Source organism: Trachurus trachurus (assembly GCF_905171665.1).
Source record: "Trachurus trachurus genome assembly, chromosome: 19".
NCBI lineage: Eukaryota > Metazoa > Chordata > Actinopteri > Carangiformes > Carangidae > Trachurus > Trachurus trachurus.
This window is the reverse complement of record NC_139913.1, coordinates 18,348,422-18,365,610: the sequence shown is the minus strand read 5'-3', so window position 1 is coordinate 18,365,610 and position 17,189 is coordinate 18,348,422. Positions and strand designations below refer to the sequence as shown.

General features: G+C 42.8%; 1 protein-coding gene across 1 annotated transcript in view; it reads right to left on the bottom strand.

Moving 5' to 3' along the window:
- Window positions 1-395: 395 nt before the first annotated feature.
- antxr1c (ANTXR cell adhesion molecule 1c) overlaps window positions 396-17,189 on the bottom strand; it is a 35,204-nt gene continuing 18,410 nt past the window's right edge. The window contains exons 12-18 of the mRNA XM_083993750.1: window positions 13,150-13,228; window positions 10,285-10,380; window positions 10,064-10,102; window positions 9,728-9,826; window positions 9,461-9,628; window positions 7,661-7,741; window positions 396-694 (exon numbers count right to left, since the gene is read on the bottom strand). Coding sequence (XP_083849876.1) covers window positions 416-694; window positions 7,661-7,741; window positions 9,461-9,628; window positions 9,728-9,826; window positions 10,064-10,102; window positions 10,285-10,380; window positions 13,150-13,228 — 841 coding nt within the window. The 3' untranslated portion in view covers window positions 396-415. The remainder of the gene's footprint in view (window positions 695-7,660; window positions 7,742-9,460; window positions 9,629-9,727; window positions 9,827-10,063; window positions 10,103-10,284; window positions 10,381-13,149; window positions 13,229-17,189) is intronic.

Genomic DNA, 17,189 nt, shown 5'->3' with positions numbered 1-17,189 from the left:
TCAAATCATTGTTTCTGCTCATTAGCCAAAACTAACACCCTGGAGAAAATGACCATTCCCAATCATTTGTTGTCTACTCTTCACTTTGAACACGATGGGCATCAAGGTTGGTAAAAATTTCAGTTTTCATAACAATTTTCTACCACCAGAATTTATCAAAAGAGGCGGTAGCACGCAAGTAACGATTCATTTACCAGCTTAAAGTTCAACTTGACACTCTTTCCCATACAAGAAGAGGAACCCAGAGTGACTGGGATTCAACATCTTTGGCTGATAGCAGAAGTATCTTTGGCAGCGAGGACCACGGCCTTCGGACTGAAGGAACTGGTCGACAGAGCGGTTAAGTCTGTGTTTCAAAGCGGGTGCATTTGGGTGTGGGGGTGTCGTTTGTGGAGATGGGGCTTGTCTATGTGACTCAGGGGCGGAGGCTCGGCGGGGGACGCGACGGCGGTGGACAGGGAAGCCCCGGGGGCGTGCGGGACGGCGGAGGACCCGGGAGCACCTGGCCCGTCGGCGGTGACCTGGCCGGGGGGCTGGCGGGGGGGCTGCTGCTGGTGGGGGACGAGGAGGCGGTGCGGGCGACGGGGCGGTAGTCCGGAGGCGGGGGCGAGGGCGTGTACATCGGGGTGCGAGGTTGGGCCTTGGCCGCCGCCGCTGACTCGTCCTTCACTCTTGTGAAATTGATGCAACGACCCTGAAAGAACAGAAAGAGACAAATAGAGACATTTTTAGACATTTCCCCTAGGGGATTAAATAAAGTAATCTATCTATCATCTACATAAGATTAAACAAAACTTGATCAAAACCTTGTATGTTCTTGGATGTCTTGGACGAAGTTACACTATACGTTTTATTGTTTGGTTGTTACTGGATTGTGGAAATACACTTAAATTAGCATCTCCTTTTCTGTTTCCTGGGGATAATTGAATTTCATTGAAAGTTTGTGCTATATTTGGATGGAAACCTAACCAGTGAGAGACTTAAATGATTATAACAAATATGCCCTGTATATGTTTGACATGAAAATACACCAAAATGTTGAAATGAATGTGAATAGCCTATGTATAAGCATTTAGAGAGAAGTGAACAAGTACAATACGCATGATCTGGACTGTGTGCGCACAACATAACAGCTGGATTATATTTATGGAATCAGGTTAGAGTATGAAACAGAACACACACCCACACAAACACACACACACTTTCAGGTAAACACAAACACACACACACACACACACACACACACACACACACACACACACACACACACACACACACACACACACACACACACACACACACACACACACACACACAGGTGTCTAATCTGCAGTACATCTGGGATGAAGAGGCATTGACATGGGTCGAACACAGGGTCATGGTACAGTCACTACTCTTTGTGCGTTTGTGTCTCTTTGTGTGTGTGTGTGTGGCCAGCTGGTGTTCCAGATTACTCTTAAATCCCCGCTTTGACGCCCCCTCTCCAAATTATCCCGGTTAGTCCAATGTTCTGTCCCGACCCAACCAGGACTCCATTACCAAAGCTCCCGTACTTGTGGTGAGACCATATGGAGGAGAAACATGGGGGAGGATTAAGGTTGGAAGCCGGGACTGGTGTGTGTGTGTGTTTTTTTGGGGGTGGCGGGCGGGTGAGTGTGTGTGTGTAAAAGATCAGAGTTTATCTGTAACTTTCTACCAGTATAAGTTTGACTATGTTGTAAAACTAATGAATTTGCTCCAGCAGAAATCACATTTCACTCTTTTACCCTCTCGTAAAAATATCACGCCGACCGCAAACTTCACCCGGGTTCGTCGAGGTTGCGGTTGCCATGGCTACCCTCCCTGCCTACTCCGTAGCTGCATATGGTTGGCAGCCAGAGCGGAGTGAAGTAATCTGTTAATGAGCAGTATCAGTGATCGGAGCGCCAGGACCACGCTTTTAGAGAGTGGAAAATGAGAGAATAGGAATTGATGTCACTCGCTCGGCCGTGTGGGATCAGGACAGATCATTCCATCTTAAAAAATAAAAAAAAGCTTTACACATAATTTGTTTGTTTTTTTCATATTACTCAAATGGTTTTGATCTAAATGCCTCTCCTGTATGCAATGTTGATTTAGTGAAACATCAGAGCCAGAGCAAAAATAACACAAAAAAACAAAAGCAGACAGAGGGATATAATAATACTGAAAACAGCTGAAACAAGGCCATTCTTCAGTCTTCAGTCTCCCACACTAAACTTTTACCCTCGTCCCCAGCAAACCATCCCTGTCCTCTTTTATTTAGCTGAACATCTCTACATCTACCGCAGGCTCCAACCCAGCGCTGATGCTGAACTCTCCTCTCAACAGAGAGATTGAAAATATCAACGCACCGGAAACTTAAATACATACGGTGCAGCCATGACACTGATGATGTGCAGAGTGATGTCTCTGTCTCTGACATATGTATCCTGTCACAGTGAGGCAACATTTTTGGCAGGAGATCAACGACAACAGTCCTGGAGGACACATTCCAGTCATCCAGTTAGCTGCCGAGTGCAGACGCAGAGAGTTGGATAAACAGAGGGGGAAAAGGACAAGAATTTAGCAGCGACCTCCAGTTTCTGGTCTGTTGCCACTTATCCAGTCTGGTATTCTGAGACATAGATGAAAAAAAAAAGCCTGCGTGAAGAGGATTCTCTCAAAAAATGTTTTCTAGACAGAGAGTAGACAAGACAAGGATTTGCTGAGAGATACATAAAAGCTAGATTGAGTAAAACTAGTTGAATCAGAACAATGTGTTTGTAACACTGATTCCGTTCCACAGAAAAGCCTCAAGTCCAAACAACGAGAAGTTGCGGTGAAACTTCCTCTGAATATCAAGACGCTCGGCTCAGCTCGGAGTGTTTGTATGTTGACAAACCTGCTGAGTGATTCACACAGCGAGGAAAGTGAATAATGGCAAGAAAATAAAATAAATGAGTGAAACATTGTTTATGTAACATGTTTTAATCATTTGTGGTAAAAATGTTTCACTTTACTGGTATCCAATTAAAAATAAAAACACTAAGGAGGAAAAAGAGAGAGAAAAAAATATGGGCAAATATGCTTCTTTACTTCTTTGCTGAGAGTTGGAGTGATTGATTTGTTTTATTGTCATTTTTATGTGTCACATAAAAACGCAATGAAGTTTCACACATCCACTGCTCAGTGATTCAGTGCTTAAGAGCAGAGGAATGTCTCATGTCTGTACCATGAATATGACGTTATTCAGAGGTCACACAATACATCTACACAACTAAATACATTTGACTCTAATGACAGATACTAAGTGAGCTTTAGAGGTGCTGCTAGTCAGGCTAGCTCTTTCCCCTTGTTTCTAGTCTTTGTGCTAAGCTACGGTAGCTATCCGCCGGTGGTAACATTTTGTGTGTCTACTTAAAATAAGTGCAAAATGTTGAACTTTTAACTCACGTTAGCTTGCTTAAGTTTATGAAAACAGTGTTGTGCTTTGTTTAAAACCATCTACAGTAGACACCACTGAACTGTGTGCATGTTTTTGTGTGTGTGCACTGTGTATCTTTTTGTTTTGAACCGCGCTTCGCTCCATGTACATTGTTCTGCTCGTGCCCTGCTGTGGTTTGAAGCTCTGAACATTTTCCTGAATTAAAAAAAGCCACACTCTTTGGTGATCTCCTCCACTGTCTGCAGTCTTACCAAGGTCATAAAATTGTCTAGGCCTGGGCAAATGTGTGTGTGTGTGCATATGTGTGTGTGTGTGTGTGTGTGTGTGTGTGTGTGTGTGTGTGTGTGTGTGTGTGTGTGTGTGAGACATGGTCAGTTGGTCCATGGAGACAGCCTTGGCAGTCGTCTGCCTTAGGTATTACCTCATGCGCTTTAGCCAGCTAAATGCTTCCCTGGGGAGGATTGTGTGTATATGAATCAGAGAGAGAGAGAGAGAGAGACTGTGTGGACTCACTAGCTCTACCTCATACTGTACACTCTGACGTCAGTGTAATGATTGTGGTTTGGTAACACACACTCATAATGGCAAACTCCTGTCTTGAATTTAGATAACTTCATCTTGTGGTGAATTATGTGGCTATATATATATATATACTGTATATATATATATATATTGTATAGTACACACACACACCAAGAGCAAACAACACACACACACACACACACACACACACACACACACACACACACACACACACACACACACACACACTGTTCTTCATCAGAGCCTATGCTAAGCAAACAAGAAGAGGGGTTACTGAGTTCATTGCCGAGGAAAGTGTGTGTGAGTGTGTGTGAGTGTGTGTGGTCAGTGCTGTGAATCAACAGTAGAGGAGAGGAGATCCGTCTTGTGTTAGAACAGTTGGATTAGTTTGCAAGAACTAACATTACTGAGTCTAAGTTCAAATAAAGTTGTCAGTTTGTATTTTGTTAATTCCAGAAAAGGTCAGATTAATGATTAATGAGTCACTCGTGTGACTCATGTCCATTAAAATAATGTCAGCAGTAAACATGTTGACTCCCATGACAAACAAGCCACTAGTGTAAAACGCTTCATTTCCTGTGTGGCACTGGCAGCAGATTATTGCACACGCGGAGCTAAACCCACAGGGACTGTTGCAGACAGGAAATGGAAAAGGTTTAATGACCTGGATATGGATGATGAATTGGTGGCACATTAGCTGTCATTTATTAGACAAAGTTACAAGGTCTTATTATGATGAAATAGCCTCGGGTGCGGGGTAAATAAATACACTTCCACTCTGCACTTGCGGCTCAGGACTGCAGGTGACGTCGTTGTGGCCACTGGCACAGTGGTGACAACTGGACCTTGGCAAACAACGGTCCGGGGCGAACGCAGCCAACACGACCTCCGTGTAGGAAGTGGGTGTTTGTCTTAATAATTTGAAAGTCTGGAGGCTTTGGAGAGAGACTTTGCTCTAGAGGTCTGATCAGGGCGGGGACACGTGACAGCTCAGGTGACTCTTACAGCGAGGAGAGAGGTGCCCACTCTTTCCTCTGTGAAATACAGACACGGACTGACCTGCTGGCCTGGGAGATGCTTCTTTCATAACCAACCACAAATGAGTGGAGGAGGCGACATCGTTTCAGTGGAAAGAGACACACGATTTCTTCTAGAAAATAAGCATTGCGTCATGCAGAGCTTACGTGTGCAGCAAATTGCTAAAAGCTTCTTTTTGGGAAGAGAAATTTGTTGAGGAAGGAACTCAGATCCAAAGTCTTTTTTTTTCAATCTGACTGCCAGTTTGCTGTGGTAAAGATCTAAAAAGGGTAATGGTGACTTCTTCTTTTTTTATTTTTTTTATTTTTTTTTATCTCATTTGTCCCAGGCAACGCAGAGAGCTTATCTGGCGGTAAATCCTGCCTCTATACCTGCTCACGGAGCCAAGAAAACACTCTTAAATGTGGAATTCCCGTTAAAGAAGATCATCGGAAAATTTTCTGCTAATAAGGCATGGTTTTAACTAGCGCAGAGGACGGGACCTGATCAGCAGGAGAGACGGCTGTGCAGGAGGAGGAACAACACAGAATGTGTGGGGAAAATGTACTAAATCATATAGTATTGTCTTTATATATTTCATTTACAGTTTTGTTGCATATTAATTGGATTCAAAACAGCAAAAAGCCTACAGCTGTCCCACACTTTATCTATTACCTTGTACTGCTAGATTTCAAAGTAAGACTACAGTAATGAAGGTGGAAACGTTAATAAAGAATCACGAGAACACATTTTAACTTTAAAACTGATTTTGTTAAATGAATCGATGAGATCAAAAGCCCTGCGGAGCTTTTAAACTCAGTGAACTTCCATCTTCATTCCACATTCAACCCAAAGTCTTATCTGGGTCTTTTTGTTACAAAGGCTCTGGGAATTAAAACTGAAACATGTGGTTGATCTGGGAAGAGATAATTTTTACCATCTTACACTCACGAACACATCAGAAAACATAAGGATGTGTCTGAGTGCGAGCCTCGGTTCTGCTTTCTATCCGATTTACGGCGTCTAATGTGAAGCAGGTGTGAGAATGAGGCTGGCTCGATGAGATGGAGCCGCGCCAGCTGAGGTGCGAGCCAACACAGGAACACCAGGGGTGAGGGAAACAGCAGGGAGGGGGCGGGGGGGGGGGCAGGATGAGTAAGCTGTACAGATGACTGTTACATTCTCAGGCTGTAGGTACAAGCATCACTTTGGAGCAAAATGGTGTTTGTGTTGTCAATCGGAGGGAGGAGGGACTGATCTCAACTGAAACTGTCAACAGAGCTTTGTCTTTCTCTACATGTTAAAGTGTGGCTGTGGTAAGAGCGATACAATGAAAGATATTTTTAAGCGTTTAAGTGTTTGTTTACTATGTTTTCAGTTTAAAACGGTATTAAACCCAGACATAAACCCAGGCATTCACTGCACAACAGCTGCTAATGAAAAGACAACGTCAGTAATGATGTTGTATTTATTTACCACTGGTCGTCAAGGATGATAAGACCCCAACAAAGAGCAACAGTGGGAGCGTCTATGTCACTGTTTCCAAAGGACTCTGTTTCTATCTAGCAGTGTTTCCAAAAGTCTGTTTTACATATTCAAAAACTAGAAGTAAGGAGGTCAAGGTGTACACTACCAGCCAACAGTTTGGACACACCTTCTCATTCAAAGGTTTTTCTTTATTTTAATCACTTTCTACATTGTAGATTCAAACTGGAGACATCAAAACTATGAAGGAACACATATGGAGTGTTAATAATTTAAAACCAATGTGTTATCTGTCACCTGACCTAAAAACAGCCAACGAGTGCTCAGCACCTCTGGGAACTTAACATAACTGCATGTGTTCCTTCATAGTCTTGATGTCTTCAGTTTGAATCTACAATGTAGAAAGTAATGAAAATAAAGAAAAAACAAACTTTTGACTGGTAATGTAAATGTACAGTGAGTAAACCCACCTTACCTCTAAAGCAGTGATTTTCAACCTTGGGGTCGGGACCCCATGTGGGGTCACCTGGAATTCAAACAGGGTCGCCTGAAATGTCTAGTAATTGATTAAAAAAATTACTGATATTTTATTTTTTTTACTAATTATTATTCTTTTAAAAATTATGATTAAAAACACCACACACAATCTTAAACAACTCACTTTCTCAAATATAAATCGAATTCTAATAAAATGCAGAATATAAAAATATCTGAGCTGGAGCATCTTGATTGACAGGAGTCACGTGGCGACGTGATCGCGGGGTTGCCAGAAATTTGTGGTGCCAAAAAAGGTTGGGAACCACTGCACTAAAGCTTGGCAGTATTTTATACTACATAATTGTTCGAGGTATTCCCTGTGTATAGGCAGGTCCTAGACGCTACTAATGTTAGCATCTCTGCCCTGCCCTTTACTGGACCTGAAAAGTGAAACGAAACGAAACACTTGAAATTATGAGCACTGACGCATGAGTGGAGCCTCTGGAGAAAAGGAAGGGTGAAAGAGAGGAAGGAGAGGGTGGAGCTGCTGTGGGTCAGTGCAGGTGTAAAACACTGCAGGAGGGAGGGACTGAAGGCAGAACAAATGTGAAACAGGGGAAGTGAGTGAGAGCTGTCGGCGAGAGCATCTGATAAAATGAAATATTTCCCACAGTGCACCGCTGAGGTACTCACATGATCCCCGGGCTGGGGTCTCATCAGAGAGACCTGGTCGTACCCGCGGCGAAACAGAGCCCAGATAGCATCCAGTTTACCCTGAGAGGGACAGAAGAGAGGGAGAGGTTCAACAGCTGGTCACATCTGGACACCAAACTCTCCCATACCGCAATCCATAACTTCACACAGTCCTGTTAATGCTGATTATACTGTATCAGCGAACATTTGGTCTGTGGTTCCCAGTGAAGGCCGACAGTCTGCAGGTTTCAGCCCCAAACAAACATAACAGCGGCTGATTTGACTGATTAGTTCCTTCCTCTCAGGCTGAAAGGTTTTCATTATGATTAGTTGCTATAGTTACATCAGGATATTTTGGTGCATTTCTAATTAACCTAATAAACAAACGTATTAGCCTTTCATCCCCTGTAAATGAGCGTCTGTGTTTCCGCAAATAAAAGTTTTCCTTTTTCACAAATCTGATGATTTGCCAGGGATAAAAAACAAATGAAAGATTTAGCAGCTGAGAGGGGGCTTACGTCTAACACACAGGAAATAAACGATGATCCCAGCAGCAGTGATAGAAAAATCAAGGGTACTGTGGAACTGTTTGAGGTTATCACTTAAAGGGATAGTTCAACATTTTGGCAAATTTGCCCATTGCCATATGAGGCTAATGGGATTTCTTGGTTTCCCTCATCCAACTCATCAAATACACAATCCAACAACTCCAAAACACTCTTGTGGACAAGTTGTGACCTGCACATTCACCACGCTATGAGATAATAACAGAACAAGTTGTTTTCGAGGTAAATTCATGCAAAACTGATGCGCGTTCCCGTCGGGGCCATTTTTTCGGCAAGCAGTCTCTGCATTTGCCACAAAAACAACTCTGTCTCGTAACGTTCCGTTATTATCTCACAACGAACAAACTCCTAAGATTATAGGGACTGCCAAAATGTTGAACTACCCTTTAATATTAAACATTTTGACTCAGCTGCAGAACTAAAATCTATTGAACTAATTGGAGAAGGAGGAGATTCCTCCTTCATTACATGATGTGTAAGTTAAACCATAAATCTGACGACTCTTGGGGCCTCAGGGAGACATGAAGAGGAAGGAGTCAATATCTTAAACTAATTTAAAATCATTCTTCAGGTGTAGAAATACAGAGCCGCACAAAGACCCAACACATAGAAACTAGTCACCGTAGGAATCCATCTTTTTTTTTTCTGGGAGTGTAAAATTTCACCATGAATCAGAGCAGTGCTGTCTATAGGGCTGTTGAATCAAGTTGTGAGGTGGTAGTTGAGTACAGATAACAGTGCTGCTACTGTATAAAAGGCCAGTGTTGCTACACAGGGCTGTATTGTAGTGAGTGATTGAAGCACAAACAGCACTGACGCCAGCTCTAATAATGCCAGGCTGTCTGCAGTAAATGCTGTAGTAACAGTTATGTGTGTACACTGATAGTTAGTGGATTTTGTGCTTATGCAGCAAATGATACATCAACACGGTTTCTTTTCCCCCTCGCTGTCCTGAGAAAACTAGCTCAGGGATTTCATTCTCTGTGCTGAGAACATTTAGCCACCCTCAGTTATTTGAAACTTGGTGGATGAGAGTTAAAAAAAAAAAAAAAAAAAGCACAGTGGTCAAATTGTAAACAAGCTGATTTTTGAGTGTCTGAAAGGCTGGTACTGAGGATAGAGTTATGTGCATGTTTTTCCTCTGGATCGTCTGCCTATGTAGGTCAATTAATGCCATTATGTTATGTATCTATTATTGTCTGCTGGTGCTGAGGCAAACCAAGGCTGTATTTACCCGGATGGGTGTGTACCACTTCCGGCTCTGAGGCGGCTTCTTGCTCTGAGGTTTCTTAGGTTTGGGCTCGAAGGGTTCGTACTCCTGCTCTGGCATTTTCACCACAGCATTCTTCGGCTTCTCCAGCTTAGCCCCCTCCTCGGTCGAACCCTTTCCTCCCCAGCGAACCTACAGATGGGCGGACGATGCGTGAATATACAACAAAACAGAAGTGATGGATGTTGTCTGTTTTCAATCAGCTTTATGGCTGATAGATTTACTAATTACCTCCATCCTCTTGATCCCTCCAATTCCTCTTCCTCCGTAATATGAAGCATCCACGGTGGGCCACTTCTTCTTAGGCAGGCCATCTTCATCATCTGACTCCTACAACATAAATAAGGACATAATAACTTTTATTTCCCCTTTGTGATACTATCAAACAGATAAAATATAAAAAATATGTATTCAGGGCCTTTCATACCTATTTTTCTTGCAAACTGTATTGTATTTTTGAGAAAACAAACTGCAGTTATCTGCTCTATTTGCATCAAATTGTGTTGAGGTGTATTTGTTAATGCTACAGTGCAATATGTGTGTATATAAATGTGTAGTTGGACTCACAGGCTCAGGAGGAGGTGGCGGAGGTGGCTCTTTGATCACCTGTAGAAAAATAAAGACCCACAACATTCACTGTTATCAGAGCTGGAAACAACAGGTCTTGTTTAGCTTGTCACAAACACATTAATCATATGAGCAGCTCTCAAAGGAACTTGTCACAATTTTTTTTTTATGTTTAATGTTTTTTGTGAGGAGACCCTGTGACTGTAGCTGTTGTTTCTTACCACAGTGCAGCAGAGAGGCCAGAACCACCACATGAAGAGCATGGCCAGCAGCAGGAACAAGACCAGCAGGGTGATGAGGAGAATGGTGCCGTCGAACTGGTGAAGAGAAACACATGGCGGCTGTTCTTTACAACCGAGGCTGACGTACGTAGCTGCACGGAGAGTTAAACTACAAATATGGAAAATCTATAAAAACATCTACATAAAAATAATAATAAAAAAGTCTTTGATACTTTCCCATCGACAGAAAAGAAAAGCCACGATGAAGAGTATATCTAGTCATTTTGCAGCCCTACTTTACTTAAGAATTTTCGAGTACTAGGACTTATTACAATTTCAAGCTACTTTAGACTTTTACTTCACTTCAGAGGCAAATGTTGTACTTTTTGTGGAACAATTTTTAATAATTAAAATCAATATCAAATAATAAATTAATACTAACAATAGTAATAATAAAATTCATTAGTACAGTATAAATGATTCTGACAGCGTGCTGCAAGTAGCAGAGATGACAGTGGAAGTGTTCACAGCTGGCATCAATGTGTCACAGGTTTATTCTAAGGCGACTGCTACAGTACCTGCAGTGTGTTTCTGTATTTGCTTGTGTTCTGAGTATCTGAAGCTATCTAAAGGTGACAATAATTCTGCTGTAAAGTAACTTATGTAGAGCAGTAGTTGTAGTCACAGCAGAGGTAAGAGTGACAGCAGCAGTGCAGTACTTGCAGCAGGAATGATACCAGTATAATCATAATGGGATGATGGGGGGGAGCCTGCAGATTGAATTTCTTTCTGTCAGTGTTCATATTTTTGTTTTTCATGTTGACAGTAGTTTGTGTAAGTTGTGTGATCCCTGAATAAATCCATTAGTCGACATTGCTCGCTTTATGCACGCTGGCGCCTGAGAGCCAAACATGGTTCCCATTACAAACCACAGATGAGGATCACATGCAGAGAGACTTTCCCCTATCTATCTTGTGGCGAGGACGTGGGGGATTTATCTGAACCGTGGGGGTCGGACGCGGACGGCACATCACTGGAACCAAATTACTATTTCTCAGAAATCTCCCAATCAGCGAATTTAATCTTGTGGGGTACTGGTTTAGAGAGAAGAATGCAGAAAATGTCAGCAGTGGTCACATCTGCATTTTGCTGCTTATGCACATATGAAGAGTGTGTTTCACTGTGCACTATGGACATATTTTGTGGGCAAGCTACAAAGGCTGAAACCCATCAATATGACACTATGACGGAGTGTGGGGAAGGGTTTGCAGGAGTTTATTGGGTGTATGAAGTTTATTTTCTTTCTCCAGAGACTTTAGCCTGCGTCCTGTTTATTGGCCAGGCGTACCCATCTGCGCTTAGCAACTTGTCGTGCCGCCTTAAAGCCTGATGTGACTTCAGCCTATATGGTTTAGTTTAGTGGCAAGGAGCAGCTAATTGGGATGGTATGTCTAATAGAGCTCTGTATATCACGAACCACAACACAGTCGTTTGAATGCACTGTGACATGATGTCACATGGACTGAGGGAAAACAGCTTCAAAGAGCACATTTCTTGCTGGGACCCGGCCCATTTGTTCCAACGCGCGTTTTTATTTGGTTAAATCGCTTTAAATTGTCTTAAATTGCATCTTGTTTAATCTTGGGTTTTTTTTAAGCGGCGAAGCTCCACCCTGCTTCGTGCTGACACAGCTCTCTACAGTCACACACCTGGGACTTTTATCAGAGCGCACCGCTGAGCAGCTGCAGCTGAACACAAAATGGTTTGCACAAGGACACTTGAGTGGCGGCTGTTACCGGATGCTCCTCTTTTCGCATTTATGGCCAAAAACGTTGAGATCTGAGCTCGGCGGCCTCGTGGTCATGAACTTGCTTCTCTAACCTCTTGTGTGCTGTCACCCTGGGGGGGTTCAGATGGTCTTTTTTTGCGGGGGTGGGTGACTGCTTACAAACCCCTGTGGTTTGGCTCCCGAAAGAAATGGGAGAAAATAACAAAACTGAGAAAGGGAAGATGAAAGCGATAGAGGAGGTAAGGAAACTCACTGCAGAGAGCAAAAACAGCTGGATTCTAGGAACAGTTGTTAAAGGGATAGTTCAACATTTTAGCAAATTGGCCCATTGCCATAATCCCTATAGTTTCAGGAGTAGGTTTGTTACCTTTAATTGTCGGTGCAAGCTATTTTTAGAATCGCTATTGTGGACAAGTTGTGACCTGCACATTCACCACGCTTTGAGATAATAACAGAACGTTAGGAGACCAAGTTGTTTTTGAGACAAATGCAGAGTAACACGCATCAGCAGTTTTACATGAATTCACCTCGAAAACAACTCTGTCTCATAACGTTCCGTTATTATCTCATAGCGTGGTGAATGTGCAGGTCACAACTTGTCCACGAGAGCATTTTGGAGTTGTTGGATTGTGTATTTGATGAGTTTGATGAGGGAAACCAAGAAATCCCATGAGCCACCGTAGTGTTAGATCTGAGCAGCTCACGGCTCTGCTCCACCATTCTAAAAATAGCTTGCACTGACAATTAAAGGTAATGAACCTACTCCTAAGACTATAGGGATTATGGCAATGGGCCAATTTGCCAAAATACTGAACTATCCCTTTAAGAGGTAGAGGTTGTGGAGGAGAGAGACAGAAAATGTACACATGCAGAGATGATGAGATTACAAAAGATTTTTAAAAAAATCTGTGGAGTAAATCTATAATTCAAGCTGTTGATTTTGTACTAGAGCTGCATCTTCCTCTACTCTGCTCAGTTTAAAAAAACGTTAAAACACAATCATGTAATTCTACTAAACTACACAGCGAAGGACTTAAATGCATGAATTGAGGACAACATAAGAAGCTGCCACTTACACACTCTGTGGTGGTGATGTGCACGTTGCTGCTGATGAAGGACAGACCATCATTCATGCTCACTTGGAGATAAATCACCCTGAAACAAAACAACAGACACACACAGGACAAGTGAGTCTCAGAGTTGACATGGGAGCATCTTCACTGTTACAGATGTGACATTATTAGCCTGGTTTGGATCTGTTTATTTAGCCTGAGGCATTTCCTCCATAAACTGAGTTTGTTAGATCAGAGTGATGTCATTTGAACTCAAGTTAAGGTCAAATAACGTCAGTGAGCCGCCTCTAAACTGCGAGCTGTTCCTTTAAAATTACAGAGCACTACCAGACTCTCCGGTCTGGGAGGAGGGACATGTGACCAGAACTCCTACAAATGAGCTGCTCGGTCATTCATGTGACTTTTGTTTACAAGCAAACTGGACCCGAAAGAGCCAAATACATTTTTTGTCTTTGTGGTTAAAACCAGAGGGGAAAACAAATGGCAGGTGTGATCTTGTGATGGAGTGATGCACGCAGCAGGCATGAGGGATGGAAACAACACGAAAAGAAAAACACAATCTGCTTGTTCCGATTGTGTTTGCGGTCAGGTTGTGTATTTTTCCAAGTCATGACACCGTATTCCTTAGAGTGCAACTTTTAGGAATGCCAAAAATCTCTCACTACTCATAAAGCTCATTTAAAAACAGCAAACAGCAAACAGCTGTCCAGAGGGCTGTACGACATCAAGAAAAACACAATCGGGAATCCAGGGAATCCAAACATCCAACGCGGCCAACGCAACGGTACGACAAAAACAAGCAAGCAGACCAAATGAGGGAGACAGGTTATCCTGGCTTGAACGCCAATGGGAATAACAAATATTTTGACCTGAGTTGATGAAAACAGTTTATTGAGCTGCAAAATTAAATCCTTCAGTGACACCGTGATTTACTCTGTGCTTACTCCGTACCCCCGGAGGTTTTTTGGAAGTCTGCAACAATCTGTCTTGATGGTCTGAATCCCATCCTCCTCCTCCTCCTCTTCCGAGAGGTGAAAAACAATTCTGAGAATTTCGTGTGACGTGCTGTTTTTGTTCAGTTCCTAAAAAACATGTGGATCAAAGGCAGGCCCTGTAAACCCCTCCACCCCTCCACACACACACTCCCTCAGGTGGATGTGAATGAGGCCTGGCAGATGGAAAGCAGACCATTTGACCGATAAACCTGTCTTTGCTCAGGACCACAGAGCTGTCTGAGTTAAAAAAAGAAAGAAAGAAAGAAGTAGATTGGAGACAGAGAGGAGTCGGTTAGTGGGTGAAGTTCATGATCGATAGCGTACGAAGCCGTCTGACAACAAACACCTGGGTATCTTGGATCTGGGAGCTAAGTGGTAGCTTGTGTGTATGATTTAGATACACACGCTGTATCTATGTGGGTTGAAATGCAGCTGAAAACAACAACATGTAACCACTTAGTTTGATTTAGATTTTCGGTGGTGATTAAAAGAAGAGAGCGAGGGAAGAAGAAAACTGACCAGCGTTGATGTGAGGACACGGAGGAGGGGGGACGTTTGCTGTGTCAGACAAGCTCTTAAGCAAGGAAATGAAACAGACAGGACAGACAGCTCAAGCATGGACACACACATATGCACACTTGAAAGAGAGAGGCCAGACACAGACATTCATCTGCCACTCATTAGGTGGTGTGGGTCACCCTGAGACCTACCGGTACATTAAAGCTCTTAAACAAGTACCTCGACATAGCCTGCATTCCTTCTTGCTTGCCCTCATCTCGCCTATAACTGGTCAAACACAGACGACATTATGTCATGTTCTGATATTTCCTGCTGGATATATTTAGGCCGTAAAACATCAATAGCAGATGCCAGGTTTTGGCATCGGACCCTTGTAATAAAAGCGTCTTCTTTCTAGAGCTTTGCCCCAACGTTCAATTATATGTGAAAAAAAATAAAAAATCACTGGTTGAAGAGACAGGAACACAGAAAATAGAGCAAAATGTGATGTAGCAACAAGATATGTTGGGTTTTCAGTAAAAAAGATGATGTAGTTTTCAAATCTGCTACCAATAATAAATCACTGGTTTGTGATGTGAGCGACTGCTAATCTGTCACAAACCAAAAGTTCATTAGTCTGGGTTTCAGTGGAGAGGCTTAGACGCTCTCTCAAAGGTTTTTTTCCACCCTGCCGTGAATCAGGCTGCATACAAACACACTCGGGCCACACACTTGAAAAGACCAGACGAGCTGCTACGTTGCTTTGATCAGCACGAGAAAAAAAACTGGACGAGGAGACAGTTGAAAGAGAGTGGAAGACTGACAGGGGATGAAAGAGGGAGTTTCGGCGTGACAAAGATAAATAAATGTCAGATACGGAGAAGAAAAATGAACAGGCGGGCAGAGAGGGAAGGTGGGTGGGTGGGGGTCTGGAAAACAAGCAGCACGGCGGTGAAAAGAGCCACGGTGGCACCACAAAGTAAAGGCAGTGGTGGAGAGAAAGAGTGGGGGAGGGGAGGGGGAGATAAGTTTGGGGACTGGAGCGTCTGGAGGTTAAGTGTTCAGCCGGTAAAAGATTAGAAAGTTTAAGAGCACTACGACAGCGTTTTACCACCTTACCGTCGAGGTATCGATTCAAGCGCGGGTCCAGGTTGTATAAATCTTTCACCACATCTCTTCCCACACCACCGCTAGTGTAAATATTAACTGTTAACATGATTTATAACTTCTGTGGGAGAATAAAATTAAGGAATTCGTACCGCAATTACTGATACCCTTAAAAGGTCAAGACAGTGTGCAAAAGAAAAGACTGGGGACCCTCACCCCTCCCCTCTTTGTCTCTCAGTGTGTTTAAAGTCTTTTACCACCGTCCACTGAACCATATATTCTGCGGCCTGGTGTACTTTTCCTCCCATAAAGACTAAGGTTGGAGAGGTTTGTGGATTGTTGATGTTGGAGCGTGGCGGGGCTCTAAAAGGAGGGTACGGTCAGCTGATGAAGAGCAGTTCTGGCCGCTGGTAGGGTTACACCAGTAAACCGTGTGACCGTCGTGTGGTGAACGTTCGAGTAAACTCGACCTCAGTCGTCTTAAGTTTTCACAAGCCACCTTCCTCCTTTTCTCTGGTGAGCCAGAAAACACTGGAGTGTTTACAACAAACAGCACTTCCATGACCAATAAATAATTAATACATCTAAATAATTAGAAAGGATTAGATTATAAAGGGGGTTTCTGTACTGTACAAGTAGCTGACACAACACAAGGACATGTCTGAGTGCCACTGTAAATGTGTTTCTTACAAAAGCCACTGGGTGTGTTTACTTGTATTTTTTATTTATTTACACAGTTTACTTGAACATGGCACGTTTTTGTCACTGTGTCATATTTAGCAGTAGTTTTAAAAGGCTTTAAAGCTGCATTGTTAGACTGTAACAACCTTAAAACACAACACTGACGTATTATCACCTTATAAAGTTTCTTATGGGCAACATGTTAGCAAACAAGTTGCTTGTTTATGCATCCAACGAATTATTATTCAGTCAGAGTCACATTTCTAAATGTAAGCCCAATATTGAATCACTTTTTTTTTTTTTTTTCGCTCTGTTTTGGTTTCCTGTTTGGAGCTGTGTAGGTAGCACACAGTGTTTTTACCTACTGTGGCTGGAAGTGACTAATGTGAGCAGTGAGACTGGATCAAGACGGGACAAGTCGCTGCCAAAACCAGAACAGTGAAGTCAAAGATGCTGTAGAGCCAAGGAGAGCAGCGTTGCTGGGTGATAACTGGGTGTGGTGGGTTTATCACTATAAACACTGCTTTTCACATTACACATCCGTTTTCAATATAATAATTTAAAGAGTGGTGCTTTAGGAACAAATTTATTACAGATACATGCTCAACAGCTGCCTGACTTTAAGACAAAGGAGCCAATTAAAAAAAACACACTTATTTCATCATGTCTTGGCAAAATCGTCAGCTGAGTCACGTTGGATTGGAGGTTTCTACAGAGAAGCTTCTGCTGTTGTTTTCACTGCTTAGTTCTAAGCAGGGCAAA